Genomic DNA, 19,851 nt, shown 5'->3' with positions numbered 1-19,851 from the left:
AAAAGTAAATCCTTCAATTGCATCATCGCACATGCCCATTAGACAGACCCTGAGCCTCAAGAGGGACCAGAAAAGGGGCCTGAGAGTTGGAACAAGTAACACACGTGCAGCATGTGCAAGCAGCTCTCTGCTCTGCGGCAGGTTAGACGTGGTATCTGGGGACAAAACTCCAAAGTGACTCCTGTGGAACAAGATCAGCCCTGCCAGAGGAAAGCTAAGCAAGAGAGAATGCATCCTTCTGGGATGACACTGGCCTGCTCAGGAGATGGGAGGTGTTTCTGCACTGCACTATGTTCTCTACAATAGTATTCTCAGCATTTTCTTCTTCTGTCAACCTCCACTACTCCAGACAATGGAAACTCAATTAATTTGCAAGGTTTTCAGATTTTCCCGATATGATATGAAAGAAGGAAGAGGGGGAGAGGGCGGAGATGGAGATGGGTAGCAGTCTTCAGGCAAGAACAAGAAGGCTGCAAGAGCAGCAAAACGGTGACTCAGACATCTCAATCTCTCTCTAGACAGCTCTGCAATTCAAGACTCATTGGAAAGTTGTTCTAATGGGTCCAGACTGTTACAGCCTGCTCTCCCACCAGGAGAGAATGCTGTGAGGCAGTCAAAACCTTTTCTGCAAGTTTACCCTCATTCCTTCTTGCAAATATTTTGGGGTTTGTGTTCAGAACTGTACAACTATCATTTCTATTACTGAAGCACCAAAATACTAAGTAATAATATCTGTAAACCAGAACAGTGTTTTTTGATTTCTTTTAAAAGATCATGTCCTGACTAGAAAGATTAAAAAGATAACGATCAAAGTGACTTCAACAAAGATTTCTTATAGATATACTAGGATCTTTTAACACCGCTCATTAGCACAGCTGGACACTTTGACTGAGGAATCCATTAGTGAAATGCACGGGGCAAAACTGATTTTGAGAGACATCAGCCTGGTGTCTGCTAATATTATTTCTCAGTGGTTCACTTACCCATCCACATCCTTCTCAGGTTTCACAGCATTTAATACCTTACTGCTATATGAGCTTTCTGGGAGGTCAAGGGCAAGGCCCTGCACATTAGGATCCTCATTAAGCCTCAAGATTTCATTGACAATCTGGGAAGTTAATAAAAAGCATTAAGGATCAGAATAACAGACAAAAGAGGAATCTAATTACAAAGGGATACAACCTATTTTTTAATAACTTGCTTACAGCCATCTTTGCTTCCCTCACATATTATTGCTACTTTTAAGTGAAAAAAGCAATAACCTGCTTCCTCCGTTTTACATTTGCATGGCTTACCAAATTAAGCCACCCTGACTCTATTGTAAACAATGTGCAAAGCCCACACATATTACGTGACATTAAGCTGCCAACAGCGTTTTGTCTTTCGCCGTTCCAAATCTTAGCAAAAGGTCGACACTGTAGTGGCTTTCACTTTCACAGGATGCTTTCAGACATAAGACTCCTTGGTTAAAATACAATTCAAAATAGGACCAGTTCATAGCCTAACACAGAGCACAGGTGAAAAGCTGTCACATTAAACAAACAATTACATGAGCAGTAGGGCAAAGAGAATTTTCATTTTTATTAGAACAGCATATACTGTTACTGATTCTCCTCTCAAAACACCCTGATCCTAAGAGCTGACATTTATCTTATGAAGAATTATTATTTTTACATGGTACTACATAAATGTTTATGAATATCAAGTATTGAACCAGATGTGAGTTCAAACATTTTATTGTTGGTCACATTCAATATCCACGTCTGCATTAACTGCCCTTGTCTGCTTCCTATCTAAAGCACAATACTGATCCCTAGTGACACGTGCTGTTCTGCAGTGGCCATGAAGAATATAATGCAAAAGAAACAAGCAGAAGTTCTCTCTTGTGAAAAATGTCATATAAGCACATCTTTCCATTATTCATATAAAATTAGTGTGCAATCACCACATAGCTTTATAATTTAACTGCATTAATATCCAACAGAAAGTAAGAATTTTTTCCTTAACTAATGCCATACCTTCCTAAAACACTTCGCAAGTGAACCATTCAGTCTAATTGTGAACTATACTGTCCAAACATTTGACATGTAATCAACATGTGGGGGAATTTGGTAAGGGTTAGACCATCTGTGACATCTGAACCACAAAAGCATGCTGTGTTCCTGTTAACGAGGCTTGTACCTGCATATCACCCGTATACAGATGTCCCTGTAGTTTGCTGACTTCTGAGATAGATAGAGGTATATGTATCAAGTGTCTGTCACTTGGCAGCAATAAGGCTGGTAGGTGCTCCAACAGAAAAGACAAGGATACACATCACACAATGGATGTAAAAACATCCACATTTCCTTTAACAGTCTTGATATGCTACCAAATGTTGGGGGTCCACACAGTAACCAAAGGCAACGTAGCTCACACAAGGCCTGAATCTAAGGATCTTTGAACAGATTTGTGCCTGCTCCACAGGAAAATAACAATTTATTTTTTCCATTATCATTGCATTTACAACGTGTACAACTCATACAGGGTAAGCGATCTTGCATTAGCCTGCCTGTACTGTACACAGATAGCTGTGGCAGAACAAGAAGTGTATGGTATTGAAATGCCCCAGCCAGAGGAAGCAAGCTAACCTGGATTTTAATGGATGGAAAAAATATCATCATCAGTGAGCAAATAGGCAAGGTAGGCAAACTGTTAGCAACTTTCTTAAAAGTAGCTTACCTCAAACAACAAAAATACCCTGTTTTTTTCCTTACACATAGCTCAGCCACTTCCTACGATATTACCCCATCATCAGCTACTGCTCCATACCCACTACATTTCACCTATTTCCTATTGTGTTACTCAGCAGATAAAACTCATTTACTAATAGCAAAATGTATTTGATCTTCATTTCAAAAGCCCAGCTTTCTTACATAGCTAGCTTACTATCCATCATTCACAAAACTGGACTCCCCGAATTAGTTAACATAAGGAATGTATAGCAAATACAAAGCTGTAAGTTCCTCTCAATATATGCGGAAGCCATTTTTGACATTACAGTGCAAGACAGTAACATTTTAAAAACAAAGTGTACCAAATACAAAACAATACACAAAATCAACAAGTATTATCAAATCTCCCAAGCACAAGAAGATCAGCTGAGAACAGTGGCATCTTCTACTACAAACTCCTTTCCTGTTTTCACTATCTGATAACTCAGGACTGTGTATATTAATATGGTTTGCTATATGTAAAACATACTTGGTATTAGTGCTGTGCCTCCAAGGTAATGCTTAAACAAGGTAAGAAGGTAGCCCTCTAGTGATTTGGGGTAGATGAATTTTTTAACATGTACTTCAAGCATTACAAGATCAATAGAAAGGCAAAATAACTCAATCCCCTGCCCCCATCCCAAAGCAATTAATCTCTAATTTCCCTGAGTAAAACTTGGGCAAGAATCAAGAGCTCCATAAATAGATTTAAGGTCACAAGAGCAGCTGTGGGAGATAGGATATCAAATGGGAACCCTAGTCCAGAGCTTCCACCAACACAAAAAGCACCCAGTCTTTGCCTGCTATGACGGGACGCTGCAGTGAAATACCAGACACAGAAACAAAGCATGATGGCCGATTCTGCCTCAGACTTCCAGGGGACAGCACTTGTCAAACTGGGATTAACGCTTACTACCTAAGACAGCCCTGACCCTCACTTGAGTTAACAGAGATCTGCTCAAATCGATAATCAGTATCAGCAATGAATAAAAGTTTACGATGAAAGCAAAAGAGGAAGAATCATTCAGGTACTGTGGTTACCTCATCTTTGCTGCTGCCTTCAGGGAGACAGATGTGAACAACACGTAGACCAACCTGCCAAAAGAAAACATGACAATTATCAAATGCAGGTAAGCTCGTAAGTGATAGCAAGTACATTGTCTAAAGCTTACCTCCTCAGCAAAGTTCTTGTTTATTTCTTGAACGAAAGGATCATTACGTGCCTTGGGGAACAAAAGAGAAAATAACTTTTAAAATAATAAATTTACATTTTAAAAATGTCAGCGCACTAATACACAGCTGTATGCAAGAAACATAGTGAGGATGCCTGTGTCCACTAGTGTTAAAAAACAATAAACAAGCAGTTCTAAGAAACAAGCAGGTGACCATTCAACAAATGTATTTTGGTTTGACTAGTGTAAGTGTGTGCTGAGATTAGCATGGCTTTTATAGATAAGACTAGCCATTTCCATACCTAAGTTTACCATCTGAGAAAGGTGCCAGCCTGTATCTGGAAATACCATTCTCCACCCAGCCATCTAACAAGGAAGAAATCGGCAACAGCAATGCTAGTGTTTTCTGCATTATCTGCCTGCCCCCCTCCCCCCACATCACCAAGCAACACTGGTTCGCCCCACCGCCAAAACCAGTGCAACTCATTACCACCACACATTACAGTGAGCTCTGTCATATGGAAGAAGTTATCAGCTCCTTCGAGCTGCCATCAGACACCTGCTCCAGGCCAGAAACATCTCCTGGGCAGATTTACCTGGGAGAAGCTCCATCTCACCTGGCACTCCTCCTGCCCTGAGGTCTCCACTACTATTTGCATCATATTTATCACAATATTTCCTTTTTATTTTTTGGCTTACTACTTAATCTTGAATTTTAGGAGACTTTTCAATTTTCATATATTGCAAACATAAAACAGAATTCAATATCCAGAACTAAAAACCTCCTATCAGCAGGACACCAAGACTTCCACCTCTGAAAATATCAGGGGCTTTATAACGAATAAAAAAAAAAAAACTTCTCACAAATATATGATTATGTATAAAACTTGTTTTCCAATCCAGACAACAGGACAGAAATAAACTGTTATGAAAAGGTTCATTACAATTTAGTGTATACATTCTATGTAGCTTCCCCCGTGTGAATGATTTCTCAGTGGAGACAAGACATTTGCTTAGTGGACAGCCTCCAGCACTGGCTTCATCTGTGAGTAGTGTCACCCAAAATGATTTTGGTTCAAGCCCGTAACAATTCACTGACCCATTAACCCCCTAAAAAGCTAACAATGAAAAAAACCCACAGGATTTAAAATGGACACTGAGATCCTCCATCTCCCACCCTGAGTCCAGCACTGCCGGTATCCCCAGCGTGGCACTGACACTCCTCTTCCGCTCCCCAAATCCGGCACTTGGGTGTGAGGGGCATCGCGAAGGCTGCTGCACTGAGAACATGAGTGAAACCAACACTGACGTAAGGGAAGGAGAGACGGAGTTAAGGACAGCTCAGCAGCTGCTCCCGTATGCCATGAAACGTGGAATTGTAATTCCTGTGCTGACGCCTTGCTAACGGGACTGTTAACATGAGGTTTAATTGGTTTTCAGCCACCAGCAGCATGATACCATCCCCTGGCGAGAGCTCACGTCCTGCCGGTGCAGCAGTCCCTGCACTGACCCAGCACCCCCACAACCCGCAGGGAGCATGGCCAGGCCTGACGACGCAGGCCAGCAGGCCGCAGGGCAACAGCTCCAGAGCTGAAGAGGATCCTGATGCTAGACATTCATTTTCAGCTTAAATATAATTAAACAGCGGCCATCAGGGATTGTTTTGCTGTTGTGCAGCTCCATTTCAGGTTCAACGTGGATTAGAAGCAGCGCAGGTACCAATCACGAAATCAGCTCAGGCTCAGGTGGCTGGAGGGGAAAAGCAGGCAGCTAGAGCCATTTCCAGAGCAGGCTCAGCCTGAAACTCCACGTTCCCAGCACTGCTGCAGAGGTGCTGCCACGCTGTGCCAGTTGCTGCCAGCTATGAACAGCTGGATGAAGACATCATTTCCCTCTGCTCATCTGGCTGCAACGTGTCACTTGGAGAGCAGCACGTACCTCAGGGCTCTGCCCGTGTTACCCAGTAGAGCAGAGCACCACGAGAGCATGAATAGACTAAAGTAAGTCCTCTTTGTACCAGCAAATATGTACGTACAAGGAATTCTACTTCAGCCCTCACTACCAGGCTAGAGCTAGAGTGACACACAGCTGAAAAACATCAGCTGGGTGAATTTCATCCAGAAGGATCAAGCCACATGTTCTGCAGCCCTCTCATAATGCACATCAGGTGGGGTAAACAGGGACACCACAGGGACATTTGCTTAGAGCACAAATGTGATTCAAACCAAAACACTGATGTAGATACATCCTAAATCATACTATAAATGAGCCAGAACCTCCCCCTTCCTCACACAACACCCCTGACAACAGGTCACCACTTTTCTGTCAGCCCTTAAACTTACGGCCTTACAGAGGGCTGTTTGAAAAGAGTAACCACTGTTACCTGGGGAGGGTAAGAGATGGGAGAAAGCCTGCTCACTCAGCCTCTCTAGAAGACCTACTAAAATAAAGTTGGTTCATCATCTCTTTGATTCATTGTTACCATTTCAAAAATATTTATAGTTAGGTTTTAAAACGAAAACCCACTAAGTCAAAGACGCAGTATGCGCTGCTTCAGAGCCACCAAGACCACCCTAGGAAGCAGCACAAGGATGCTTCTGCCTGCACAGGTCTGGGTCCCACTCTGAACGGCCAACAGCCCAGCTTCTGGGCCCCTAAGTCTCCAGAAATCTGAAGGGGAACATGTTTCCGTTCTGCAGAGAAAGCAACCCTCCTCCAGGAGTTTGTCTATTTCAAAGACAGCAGTTCCACTAGGGTAAGAAAGAAGGCTCTTCACAGGCTACCAGCAAACAGCCCTCAATTAGTAAGAGAGTGCTCCACCTGAGGAAGCGCTGCTCCTTTTGAAAGATGCTAGCAGTATTTTAGGGCGTGTATTGCATAAAGGCCCTTTTGAGCTGCCTGGGACTTTTCAGGGTGGCTCTTTCCCCAGGACAGCATAATGCAGTCGCACATCAGAGCTGCCCAGAAGCAACCAGGCCAGCAGGAAGAAGCTGGTTTTTCCTCTGCCCTGGCAGAGTTATTTCGGGGGAGGATAGTGAAGAGAGGCCCGGGTTTTCAGGCCTATCAACACGATATTCAGGACTGCAACAAAAGCTTCAAGCTGAATAAAGGCTGAGAAAAATTGCTTTGACTTTAGCTCCATTATATGAATCGACTTAGACAATCCGAGAAAAGGCAATCTGCACTTACCATGGGGAAGGTGTTAGCAAAAAGAAGGATAAAATGATTTCCTTCTCCCTAACAACCACTTTGCTGCCACCTGAGGCTTGCTGGGCCTGTTTCAGGCCTGGTGAAGGGCTTATGAGCCAGAAAACTCTGAGAATCCTCCCTCAATCTTTAAGCAGATGGGGTGACCTGCTCCTATTGTTTTGCTTGAAAAGGAGCTGCTTTCTCCATCATATGCTCCTGAAGTTTCAAACAAGAAACGACACTGAATGCAGTCTCTCATGTTTTACCTGGATGATGGCAAGCGTTGGCTCAAGCTGAGGGTTTTCTCTCTTAAGAGAGGCCAAGGATTTTCTTGCATTCTCAGCGATCTTGCTGCAACGAAATAACAGCAGAGGCAAATTTTTAGCAAAAAGCAAACAAACAAGAAACTGTCCTTACCTGAGTCAGCTGAAACCCACATTAGCTAGCAATACAGAATAAATGCTTCGGCACACACATTTTTAATTACCAAAATGACTTGTATGCTGCAAAGGGCGGTGTTTAGCAGCCAGGTAGAGAAAACCTGAACAGCCCGGGATGCCTTTGTTTTACAGCTGCGTGCATCGGTGCTCCAACATGCCCCAACCTTTATAGCCGTGCTGTGTCACTGCTTCGTGAGAAGGCTTGCCTGGCGCCACGGCAGGGAGATGCCACCAAACCACCAACCCGGGGCCAGCCGGGTCCACGGCCCGAGAAGGAAGCAGAGCTTCAGCGCTGAGGTTCCTTTGCACCTCGGGTTGCTACAGCTCCCCAGGCATCACCAGCGGTAAATGTGCTGCTTTCTGGATGCCGGTCAGAGCTGCGGGCAGCTGGGAGACAGAGGAGCTCTGTTTGCTTCTCTGTTTTCTTGGAAAAAACGGCAGAAGCAGCGGCCAGGCACCGGGAAGCCCTGCTGGAAAATTTTCTGGGGGAATTGCCGGCGGCTCCCTGCTACCTCCCGCACGTACACAGCGGGGATGCTGCGGCGAGCGGGAGACCCCCGCTCCCACTTATCCCCCCCCCAGCAAGCAAAATACAGGCTAGAGAAGCATTTTAGGGCCGGACATCCCCTTCGCGGAACCCAGCCCGGCATCCCGGACGGGGTTTGCTGGCCACATGGCCGGGGAGGGCTCGCAACGTCTCTCGCAAGCTCTCCCCGCGGGCCACCCCCGGCCCCCCCCCCAAGCCAAACCCCCCGCAGGCAGAGCCCCCCAACCCCATCCGCCTCTACTCCGTTCCCCCTTTCCGCCCCCTTCCTCCTCCCACCCCCCGCGGTTGCATCAGCCGGCAGCGCCGCTCACCGCGCCGCCCGCGGCACGCTCAGCCCCCGCCGCGGGGCCCCGGGCAGCGCCGGCGGCAGGCGGCCCCGCAGCGCTGCGAGCCTCATCCTCAGCCTCCGCGGGGCTGAAAGGCGGCGAAGCCGGGGCGGGGAGCGGGGCAGGGCTCGGCCGAGCACCGCCCTCCCCCCTGCCCCGCTCTCCGCCCCGGCGGAGCCCCCATTGCTTCCGTCCTCCCCCCCACCCCACCCCCCCCCCCCCGGAAAGAAGAGGGCCGCAGCGTTTTGGAGTACTCGACGTTTATTAAAAATATATGAAATGGTCCCTGGGAGACACGCTACGCGCTGGTACAACTCCCTTTTCTTTAATATTTTTTTTTTCTCTTTTGTTCCAGCTCCACTGATGGCGTTGAGGTGCGGTTTCGACGGATCTAGAGCGTGCGGGGGGTCAAGCAGAGAGTTGACTCCTGTTCGTATTTACAATACTTTACAAGCGATATTAAATAAATATGGGCTCCACTACAACTCGGCGGCGTAACTATGTACATTATTCCTCAGCCGGCGGGCCTGTCACGAGCGTCGCTGCGGCTGGCGCACGCGTTGGTAAGCACCACGACCAGCCAACCCTCGCCGATGCAAGACACGTGTGGTAAATAATTTAAAATCCGTTCTAACGAGTTCAAGTCCTTAAATCACAACCTGCAAGTAATTAGCTGTACGTTGATAACCTCGGTTTTTCCTCATCGTAACTAATGGTGGAAATAGTCAGCAGTTCTGGAAGTGCAATGCTCGGTAACTGAGGGGAGTGATACATGGTTAGTGAAAATCGTACTTCGACTCCTTTATTTAATGATATGTTTAACTCAGCACTGGCTTTATCTGCGTAATCTGAAGAACCTCAGCACCAAAAAACAACGGTCACTCAGATGGTCAATGTAGACATATTTAGGCTTTCTTGTCGGAACAATGTTTTCAAGTAACAGAATCCAAAGCTGTGCAATGAGGATGACAAAAGGGAGTAAACGTGCATCATACCAGAAAGTCTGTTCGTGTTGTAAATGGGAGCATTTACTCTGCACATCATTTGCGAAAGAATGGAATGTATTCTCATTTTTAACCTACTTGTATTGTACACAAATTGAATGAGATTCAGCGTTGGCTGGTTTAGAAAATGCCTCTTTCATCCCACTCAGCCAGGAAGGATCGCTTCCTACGATGGAGATGCCTCCCCTGGGGAAGACAGCTTGTAACTCAACCAGCAGTATTGCTGAAACACCCTGTGGCTCAAACACGCCGCGTGATGAATGTTTCACCCCAGCATCCAGCCAAGTCCCGTTCTCTCTCAGGGTTACTGATTTTGGGACCTGACCAAACAACCTGCAGGCCACTGCATGTAAATGAAGCTTGGGAAATCCACACACAGCGGCTTTCCAGTGCTGGGCTCTGAGCTAAAAGCTACTGAGATTTTGCCTGCATGTCACAAACACTGCAAACGCTGGAGGTACAAAGCCAGCACTCTGTCTGGTCATCTCCACAAGCAACAGAGCTTCTCTTCTACTGCCCAAAACATCCTCCACACAAGGATGGTGTCACATTGACAGATTCACATAAAAAGCTGCCACAGCCTGTCCTCTGCCTACTATGCAGAAATAGAAAGTAGAAAAGGCTGCAGATGCAGCTATCATCTGGCATTGCTCATAGGCACTGGGACTAGATTTTGTTTAAAACAAGTCTGTTCTAAAGTAACATAGGATATTTGGTGTCACATGCATTGGTCCTGTACACTTGGAATTTTTCTGTCAAAAAGTAATGTGAGACAAGTTCGTGCAATTGCACGTGGCATGTTGGTGTAGTTACCAGAATTGTGCTCAGAAATCCGTACCCTCATAGGAGCAGCCGCTCAGCCAACTGCTGCCACATGCAACCAGAGTAATCGCGTGGATATTTTGGACACAGAACCGGTCACAACTCCAAAGTCCAAATACTAAGGTTTCCACATGGTAACATGGCTTAACAATCAAATGGTATCATACCTGGATAGACCGTATGAATCAAGGGGTATCACACCTAACAAGAAACTCAGCCGAGGAGAAGAAAGGGAAGAGATGCAGAGGTTAAATATGAGAACTGAAGTCCACCTGCATTATGGAGCGAGACAGCAGACAGTGCACATGTGGCCTTTTAACTTCCAGGATTCTAAATCATAAAAAAAAAAAAAAAAGATACATTTCACATCTATATTTCACATCTATTTACAATATGACTGTGATACAATGCCTGATGGTGTAATATTACAGAAATACATAATGCCAGTACTGATTGTCCTAGTATATACTCTTCATGTACAGCTAGAAATCGCCGGAAGCATCAAGCAAAGCTACTTGAACTAAGACACTGAAACTTTTCCCTTAAAGACTGGACAATATTCTGCTGGTTAGGAGATGGTACTCTCCACAGGTAGTCGTTCAGTTTGTCTGAATCGCTGTATGCAGTCAGATACGGGGTAAGCGCATGCTTGCTGCTGGTGGACTTTGCAGGAGTACAAGACACAGTTTTGCTGCAGAGTGTTTCAGAAGGAGCAGTGTCCGTGTTGTGCAATTTGGGATCCAGTTTCCTTGTTTGGTTCTGAGAAGTTTCCAGGTCAGATCCCTCATCTTCAGACTTTATTTCTACATAGTCATCATCATCCCCTTCCCTTTCTTCAGTGTCTTTGAAGTTAGAAAAATAGTTCTGAGTGGCCATCTGTGCAGTCAGAGGGGAGGTCCTGTTTACTCTCAGGACCTTTTGAGAATCCTGCAGAATCATATCAGAATAGTTTTCAGGGATCTGCTTTCTTGTATCAAGCCCTGTACATGCTGAAGCAATGCCCAGCGTTTGATGGCTGTTGAATCGGAAGTTCCTATTTGAATGAAACTTTTTCTTGTCTGTTTCATTAGGATATACAATGGATTCTCCAGACCTATTGACGACGATTGAGGAAGACGACTGTGACCTGCTGTATGCCTGTGGTTTCATATTGCTTACTCTTCTCCCAAGGGAGTTATAGATGTGATCTTGATGTAAATTTTCTTTGTTAGGTTGGCTTATAATTGTGCTCCACCTCTGCGCTGGGACATGCAAACGGTTAGAAATCTGAAGGGAAGGCACCGAGCAAGCTGACGGCAACTGCCTTGAATTGCTTTTTGTACCAGCTTCTGCATATGAGCCCTTGGACTTTGGGTCTTGGGACTCAGGCCACGGAGAAAAGTCAGCCAGCTCGCCGTTGCTGTATGTAGAATGCAAGAGCCAATCCTCTGCTCTTGGGCATTCACTGGCAGCCTGGGAACGGGGAGGAGACGCAGCCACGGGAGTGGAAAACCTCACGGCTGATGGCTCCTGAGGGCTGGCCCAGGCTTCCTTTTGGACCTTAGGTGAACTGTCTCTGAAGACAATCTGGTCATAGAGCTGGGAATACTCGGCTATTCTGGCACCTAGAGAAGAGAGAGATTTAACATATGAGACAAACAACCCATGCAAATGCGTTGCATGCAAATTTAAAAATCCCAAAATGCTTTGTATTGGTCAAGAGAAAAGTGTACAGCTGTGTCAGTGTCTTCAGCCTCACAGTCAAAGTAGTAGCATGAAATAATGAAGGTAATGAAGTCTAGAAGAGCCACACTGCCTCACTGGCATGTTTGCATTGTCTTCAATGCATTTCATTGCACTTCAGTAAATTGCATTGGAAAAAAAAAAAGCCTAACGTGTTGCAACAGCAAGCAGTCAATGAATCACAAATTCCAGAACACAATGAGAGCAATATAATCACCAGTTACAGAAGAAAATAAAAATATATATATATATATAAGAAGTTACTATTAAATCTGAAACTGTTTAAGCCTCCAGTATTTCCAAGTCACCAGACTGTTAGTTTTTCATCTTGAAAGACAATGATTTCACCCCTCTAAATGTGAATCCTACTGGTGTGACACAGGCATAACTGTACTGCCCTGTGAAGGGGAAGAGCCTAGAGGAGCTGCTGCCTGCAGGTCTGCTTGTTTATCCAGCAGTTTTGTTTGATCAGACCATTGCTAACATACCTGTGATTGCAGCCAGTTCACTAGCTTGAAGATTGCCTTCTAAATAGAACCTGTCTAGCTAAATGCAGAAAAGCATGTGAGAAAGCATGAAAGAACACAATTTACATCTGTTTTCCATGTTGTTTTTACACTGGAAAAAGACAGGAACGGCTAATGATCTGCTTGATCGCTGTTCCTCTTCCTTTCCCTCCTCACCCCACAAGAGCCTGAGAGCTGCAAGAGAGTCAGCAAACAAGGCACAAGAGCACGCTTGTAGAGAGTTTGCTGTTGGATGGGACTAACCTAGTTTTCAGGCCAGCATCCTAAGCAGCTGGATAAGCTGCAGCAACTACCTGCAGTTCTCTAAGACTTGTCCTGCTTGGGCAGACACAGCCTCTGCTCTTGAGCGGGGTTGTATTTTCATACGTGGCTTTCCTGAGACAGGGAGACTCCTTTTAAAAAGCCAAGGAGGCACTAACCACTGCCTGGGAAGAGAAAAGGGGACAGACTAACATCCTGTGGAAAGGCTGGAAGCGGGAGAAAGGATTATGTGTCTGAGAGACGCCAGAGGGAGCAGATTCACAGCTGCTTTCAAGCCATACCAGTGCAAGGAAATGCACCGCTGGGCTTCTCAAGAGAAAACGATGAAACCGATGATACCTTACAGGGAGAAACGGTTAGCTAGGAAATGGTCAAAGGCCTTTCAAGAACCTCTGAAGTTTGGTTCAATACTGCACTTCGGGATACTTATTCAAATAGTGTACATCTTTGAATTTGTCCCACTGCTTAATTCATGAACAGTTCTGCCACCATGACATGATGTTTGGTGCTCTTAACATTTACTACAACATGTCCCATACAAAAGTACTGCAGGCGGCACAGCAGGATGCAAGGAAACAGTTCCAATTATATACTGTTTGTTTCATGACAAAATGGAAAAGAACATTCTGAAATGGCCTAGTGAATAAGATATTTAGGGGCTTTTATAAATACCACTGGGAGGCAAGAATGACGCTCTAGTGTGTGGTGTCTGCTGGCTCCATGGCTCCAATTTGTTTTGATTGAATATGGACAAAAATAGTTCCAAAGTTGTTGCATACCCATGACTTTGCACATTTATTAGAAAGATAACTAGCTCTATCTTATCTGACCCCACTCCTTATGCTTGTCAAGTGTGATGTGGATGGTACCTTAGCAAAACTACATGACTGATGAAGGTGAACCTATATACATTTTTAATCAAAATCTGAAGATCACACTATTAAAGGAAATAACTACTTTTCTGTAAAGAGGCCAGTGGTGCTTCAGGCAGGATTTCTATTTATGGCCTAAGCTGAATTGATCTTTCCTGACACTATCCCAGGATTTCTTACCAATTTTATCAAGTAATGGCAAGCATTTGCTGAGATACAAAGGACTATTCATGTCAGAAACAGTCACAGAAAACTCCTTTCACTGGTAACACCCAAAATGCAATACAGATATTCAACGTGGAGAAAATTCATAATTTTCCAACTGCATACACAAATTTCATAGAGAGTTACTAAAGAAATAAATCTGTATAGGAATATTTTTAACATACCAATGGCAGGACCACCTTGTTTCTTCTCCTCCAGAATAGCAGCAAGATCTTTGTGTTTCAGCTTCTGTTGTCTGCTAGCTGGCTGTTCCTGCTCTGGACTTTTAACTTTCAAAAGCTGGTTAGCCTTCTTAATTTTCTGACTGTATTGCCTAGCCATCATAAAAACTCTGTTTTTTGTTTTATCCATGATAGCCGTGTCATTTTCCATGCCCTCTGTATGTGCATTGGACAGAATACTATTGGCAGATTCATATGGGCTATCTACAAAAGGCATCTCACTGGAGAAGGAAGATCTGTTCAGGCTTGCTAAAGAGGTCTCCTTGCATGCTGTAGTGTCTTCAAGTTTGAGACTGGCCTCGCTTAAGGTGGCAGCCCTGGGCTTCACAGTTTTAGGGAAAATTGGAGTTTCTGGCAGAGAGAGAGTAGACAGTGAGTACTCTACATCTTTACTCAGTTCAGGTGTACTACCAGCATGCAGCCTTTCCTGCATATCATCTTTACAAACAGGAAAGGCTGCAAGAAGTCGGTCTCTTGTCTTTTCCTGATTCTTCTTGATGTAATTCTCCAGGTCATTCCAGATTTCATCTACTTCCTCTGAGAGTTTATCTGCTGCAGACTTATGGGACAATGAATCGGAGTTGGAAGAGCTGTCTACTAAGCTCAAATAGTCATTGTCGACAGGAACACGGTGGTAAGGACTCTCATCTTCACTGAACTGGAGGCTCTCCTCAGAAACGAACTGCTGCAGATTGTCAGAGCATGCCAAGTCTTTTTCCAGGCCCAGAAAACTCCGCCTTTTAGAACATTTTAAGGGGTCACACTTAAAATTCAATAGCGGTGTTTCTGGAAGTGCTATGGTGTCATAGATGTTATCTTCAACAATTCTGAGTTCATCCAAACTTGAAGTAGGTGCTTCTCGACTGAGTAGGATCTCATCCCTGCTAGCACGAAGGGAGGCCCTGCTTTGATTTGTTATCCGCTTTTTGGTGGGTGAATCTAAGCTGCTTTTGTTTCCAGCCTCATAGAGAGAGTCTCTAGCAGATCTCTGGGGACCATGGTGTGTTTCCTCCCTTCTTGTCAGACCCATCAGCTTTAAGTCTTCATAGCTGATATTGTCATAAACGTGTTCAATATCATCAATGGTCAGCTCCTCTGAAGATTCGGGATATGCATTCATACTGCTCACCTCTGTTCTCTTTACATCCCTTCGAGAACTGCGCTCACCAATTTTATACCTTGTGCTGGCTGTGTTACTTTCACCAGCGCTACTGGCCCGCCTAACAATTTTGTGACGACTGGAGCTGGTAGTTTCATTCTGATGCATTATCCCCAAGTGCCAGCTGCATGGCCGACCAGAAGGACCCCTCCTTTCTCCACCAACAGCTGGACTAGTGTTGGATGTAGACACTGACGGTACAAACATCTGATAATCGTCTTCATCGTCTTCATTCTCGTAAGGTGGACGCCGGCTGGGAAACAATGCCTGCCTAATTTGATGGTCAGTCCAGATGTTTCTCACAGAGGTAGTTCCCCCCAGGATATTCATGATCAGCGAGTTGTTCTGAGGTGTGCTGAATTGTCTAGGCAACTGTGACTGTCTAGCTGAGCACGAAAATGGAAGATCAGCACTCAGTTGGGTTGATTCTTCATCTGAAGGGTCTTTGGAGCTCTGTGAAGATTTGAAATATGCAGTATGAATGAATATGTTAGCCTATTCCCTGCAATAATACAGAGATTCCCTCCATTCACAGGACTGCCATAGTACTGGGGTGTCCTGCAGCATGAACTCAGGTGGAGATGGGTAGGGCAAGCAGGCTCCTTGCTAGAGAGCCAGGAAACCATGGTAGCAATGCCAGACTACTTTGCCTCCTAATCCTTATCCTGGCTCAGAGTTCACTGTTGGCATTTAATATTGCCTTACTTCAAATACAAGACACTGGGACATGCTAAAGCATAAGTAGTTAAAGGCAAATTTATTTGGCAGGGGTTAGATTAAACCTTTTATGCTAACTCTGCAGTTTCACAATTAGATAAACTTAGTCTGACTCTGGGCTTGTGCCGAAAGTTCAGTTCTCCTCCCTTTCCCATTACCTATAACCCTAGCAGAAAGGTATGTTATGCTCTCTAGCATATGCCATTGAAAATTTTTCAATTTCTTTTTGGAGTGAATTTTCATCCAGCTCAGCTAGCAGATCTAATTTACAGCAAGGTCACATCCCTGCTAATGCTAACATGAAGGATGGTGTAAGTGTACCTGGGGGAGACAGAAGATTACTTATTTTGGCTTAAGCTAATGCTGACTGTTTGATTTTTTTTCCTGCCCCTGAAAGAATTCTCTTTGGAGTCCTCACAGATGAATATTAATAAATGAAAAACACAACATGACTTACCTGTCTACCCAGAAAAAAACCTGCAGATTTGACATATCTATGATGTGTAGCAAAACAGAAGTAAAAAAAATATATATACCTGCATTTCACACTTGTTGAGATTAACACTTCTCCGTTTTTCAACATTTTCAGCAGCTTGACTATTAAGTCTTTTCCTTCCTCCTTTTGATTTCTGTAGTGAATTCTGTTGCATTCCCTGTGATTTAAAAGAAGGGAGCAAAGGAGGGCTATTAAAATCCAGTACTTTGTACGGCTTTATTCAGAATAATCACTAAGCAGCTAGAACATCAGAGCCAGGTCAGGTATCCATAGCTGAAGGATGCAATGCTCATGAGTACACAGAAATGGTTCAGAGTCTAGAAAACTTTCTTTTCAATAACTAGTTAAATGAAGTTAATTTGCACAGCTTGCCAAAAGGGGATGAAAGTAGATTGTGTGTACAATAACACGGGTGTAGAATTCACATGAATTGGACTAGGAAAAGGGAAATAAAATATTTATAAAAATAAAAATCTTTGTAAGGAGAATAAGTTGCAAATACTTGTAACACATTCATGCCTCCTTGCAGTTTTACAGATACTTTTAATCCCTCTTTCATCCTCCCCAGGACAAAAGGATTTTTTTTCCCTCTTTTTCCTACCTGTTCAGCTTCTTCTTCATCATCAGCATCAATCTGTTCCACAGCAGAAGTCTGGAGATTTTCATCCTGATCGCTGCTGTAGGCTGGCTCAATGGACTCTTGAAATTGGCTCTCTAGCCCTCTGGGTTCCAATGAAACTTTTTTCCTAGAATTCAGCAGGGTTTCATTTGATCCTAGTTTGGTGGCTTGAGATAATAGGGCTCCTTCTATACCAATCCGCTGAAAAAAAAAAGTATTTATTAAGAGTCTATATATTTTCGTATGACTCTTATACTGTACTTAACGACAATGTTTTAGCTACATTCAGTTTGCTACACTGAAATGGGATGCACATGCAAAGAATTAAAACAATTGGTATTTTTCCACAGAATGTTAGGAACGGAAAAAAATATATGAAAAAAAACCACAATAATATTATGATGGACTTCAGTTTTATGGCATCCCAGTGAAGTCATATCTAATGTACCCTGTTAATAAATCTTCCACGCACTCCCCCTCTCCTAAGTTCTGTCCCAAATAAGCCTAGGACCTGGAATTCAACAAGAGACTTTCAAACTGCACTGGAACTTCATAACAAATTCTTACAAAAATGTATAAATGAAAAACACTCATTTCCATCTGTTTAAGCTGTATTGACTCTGTTCAAATGTTATGATTTATATATAGCATAGATATCATATCAGAATAAGCTCAACATCTTTTTTTCATTTAATAAATATAGGGACAATGTCCTGCAAAGAACATACACTATCTTTACACACAGCACTTTTGTGATTATAGTGGTATTTACAAGTACCCTTAATAACATTAGCATTTGATTGGGCTGTACTATAAAGTACAAGAATTTATGTATCAGACAATTTTTGGCTTCTAGATATTCCTGAAATACCTAGCTGTATTCCTGTTTCTTTCATTCCAATAATCTTATTGGAATGTTTTTGCTTCTTTCTTAAAATAAACATAACCAAGATGATGTAGATTCTACGGCAAATATATTCCTCTAAGTTACCTCTAAGTTATATGCTACTTCAATGTGCTAAAACAAGAAATGGCTTACCTTCTGCATATCTGGACTTACATCTGAAAACAGAAATATAACACTTCATCATAAGTGCATAATCAAACTGGTGTCTGTCTATGTCACTGGCTTAACGCTACACTAATACCCCAATTATGAATTCACAAAAAGGGATAAAACGCAACAGCAATGTTCACTCGAAGGTCTCTGATAAAACAGAGACAACAGCAGTTTTATTATGACAGTTCCACCTCAGGTCCTAATATCACAACAAAGATCCAATATGGACAACTACTCACAGTGTCTGACTCCTGGTATTCAATTACCAGTTGCCAAGACACTTACGGGACCAGAACCCACGCGTGGAAAAGCAAACATTACATTTCAACACTAACATTTTGTTTTCTTTGCCCACTTTCCCCCTCCCCCCTCCCAAAGGTGTATTTGAGGAAAGTTACAGGACAAAAGGATCCATTTTTACTTGTTCTATAAAATACAGAAACACTGGGTCAGCAATCAGTAGAGGGAGTAGCTTACCATTTGACTTCAAAACTTTATGGACTCTCGATGAGGGTTCTGAAAAAGACAACAACATGTTTAAGCACTCCAGCATCCGAAAGAAAGTTATGAGTATCTTTTTATAACATGGATACCAAAATTTAATCTTCTGGGCCCATGCAAGAAAGACAGATTTTCTGATCTGAATCACTTAGCTAACTCACACTCTTGGAAAAAAAGGATACATTGCAGTGTGAAACCTACAGCTGTTACCAAAGTACTTACATGTTCCTAATGCTATAGCACCTGCTTTCCACACATGTAAAGTTTAAAGTAAATAATCCACACATGTAAAGTTTAAAGCCGTGTTAAGATTCCTGCTTTTTAAAGACTTAGTCCTCATCTATGCTATTGCTCTAAATTGCTGGAGATTTCCTACATACAAGTTAGAAATATGTCTGAGGTACCGAGAAATATGTATGAGGCACTTCAAGCAGTGCTTTGAAAGTGTAAGTAGCCAAATGTTACACAGAATTTCATTCAATCAGTATTTTGAATTATTCCTTTTATAGGCAAAACAACATCCATGGAATCTTTTACCTCAGAAACAAAGGAAGATGCCTGAGAAGTAATTAAACGTTGTTTTTTGGACACAGGTGGTGCTATACAATACACCACTACATCAGTACTCTCATGAACCTTGTTTAAGTCATTCCCAATACGCAATATTACACATTCCAAGTTGGAAAGGTCTTTAAGCAGTTGATCACGGTGACTGCGATATGAAGTCACCCAACTACACAGACATTTGTAATGGCTTCAAGAGAAAATTAACAGTAATTATGGATGTATGTTTGAACTAGGAGAAAGAAAAGCACAAGTCAACATAACCATCTCTCAAATCTCTATTATGTGTAAGGCAGACATTACAGTAAGTAAAATTAGTAATTATATTTTGAATTAACAAGCCTATCATGATAGAACCACTTCTGAGACAGTAACTACTCAGGGGTGAGGGCTAGAAAGGTCAGACAAATAATGTGACTGGCTTTCCAGCATATGCGTTCTTCTGTCCATTAGAAAGTATCACTTGTTCTTTATGCATCCACCCTTAGGAATGTATGTATTCATGAAATGAAATGCAAGTGATGGATAAAAAAAATAAATCACACAAGCAACAAATGCTTGATAAGATCTTCCAATTGTATATCAGAGTTACTATGCTCTGTAAAATCTCAGTGCAAGCTAAAGACCAGTTCCTGTGCCCATTCTCAAACAACG

At 43.2% G+C, this 19,851-nt stretch overlaps 2 protein-coding genes across 9 annotated transcripts in view; both read right to left on the bottom strand.

Moving 5' to 3' along the window:
* Nucleotides 1-8,564, bottom strand: part of MTHFD1L (methylenetetrahydrofolate dehydrogenase (NADP+ dependent) 1 like) — a 152,450-nt gene extending 143,886 nt beyond the window's left edge. For both annotated transcript variants that reach the window (XR_010830351.1, XM_066994190.1), the window contains exons 1-5: nucleotides 8,413-8,564; nucleotides 7,381-7,465; nucleotides 3,926-3,976; nucleotides 3,795-3,848; nucleotides 984-1,108 (exon numbers count right to left, since the gene is read on the bottom strand). Coding sequence is in view for 1 of the 2 variants with exons in the window: in XM_066994190.1 (XP_066850291.1) it covers nucleotides 984-1,108; nucleotides 3,795-3,848; nucleotides 3,926-3,976; nucleotides 7,381-7,465; nucleotides 8,413-8,498 (401 nt within the window). In the remaining variant the exon portion in view is untranslated. The remainder of the gene's footprint in view (nucleotides 1-983; nucleotides 1,109-3,794; nucleotides 3,849-3,925; nucleotides 3,977-7,380; nucleotides 7,466-8,412) is intronic.
* Nucleotides 8,565-8,670: 106 nt separating this feature from the next.
* The window catches only part of PLEKHG1 (pleckstrin homology and RhoGEF domain containing G1), a 162,081-nt gene continuing 150,900 nt past the window's right edge, over nucleotides 8,671-19,851 (bottom strand). For all 7 annotated transcript variants that reach the window (XM_048076918.2, XM_048076917.2, XM_048076916.2 and 4 more), the window contains 6 exons: nucleotides 18,610-18,648; nucleotides 18,112-18,134; nucleotides 17,055-17,273; nucleotides 16,494-16,610; nucleotides 14,025-15,693; nucleotides 8,671-11,857 (listed from right to left, as the gene is read on the bottom strand). In XM_048076918.2, coding sequence (XP_047932875.2) covers nucleotides 10,755-11,857; nucleotides 14,025-15,693; nucleotides 16,494-16,610; nucleotides 17,055-17,273; nucleotides 18,112-18,134; nucleotides 18,610-18,648 — 3,170 coding nt within the window. In that variant the 3' untranslated portion in view covers nucleotides 8,671-10,754. The remainder of the gene's footprint in view (nucleotides 11,858-14,024; nucleotides 15,694-16,493; nucleotides 16,611-17,054; nucleotides 17,274-18,111; nucleotides 18,135-18,609; nucleotides 18,649-19,851) is intronic.

Source organism: Anser cygnoides, chromosome 3, assembly GCF_040182565.1.
Source record: "Anser cygnoides isolate HZ-2024a breed goose chromosome 3, Taihu_goose_T2T_genome, whole genome shotgun sequence".
In the NCBI taxonomy this organism is placed as follows: Eukaryota; Metazoa; Chordata; class Aves; order Anseriformes; family Anatidae; genus Anser; species Anser cygnoides.
Note: the sequence above shows the minus strand (reverse complement) of the source record. Positions and strands in the feature narration are given on the sequence as shown.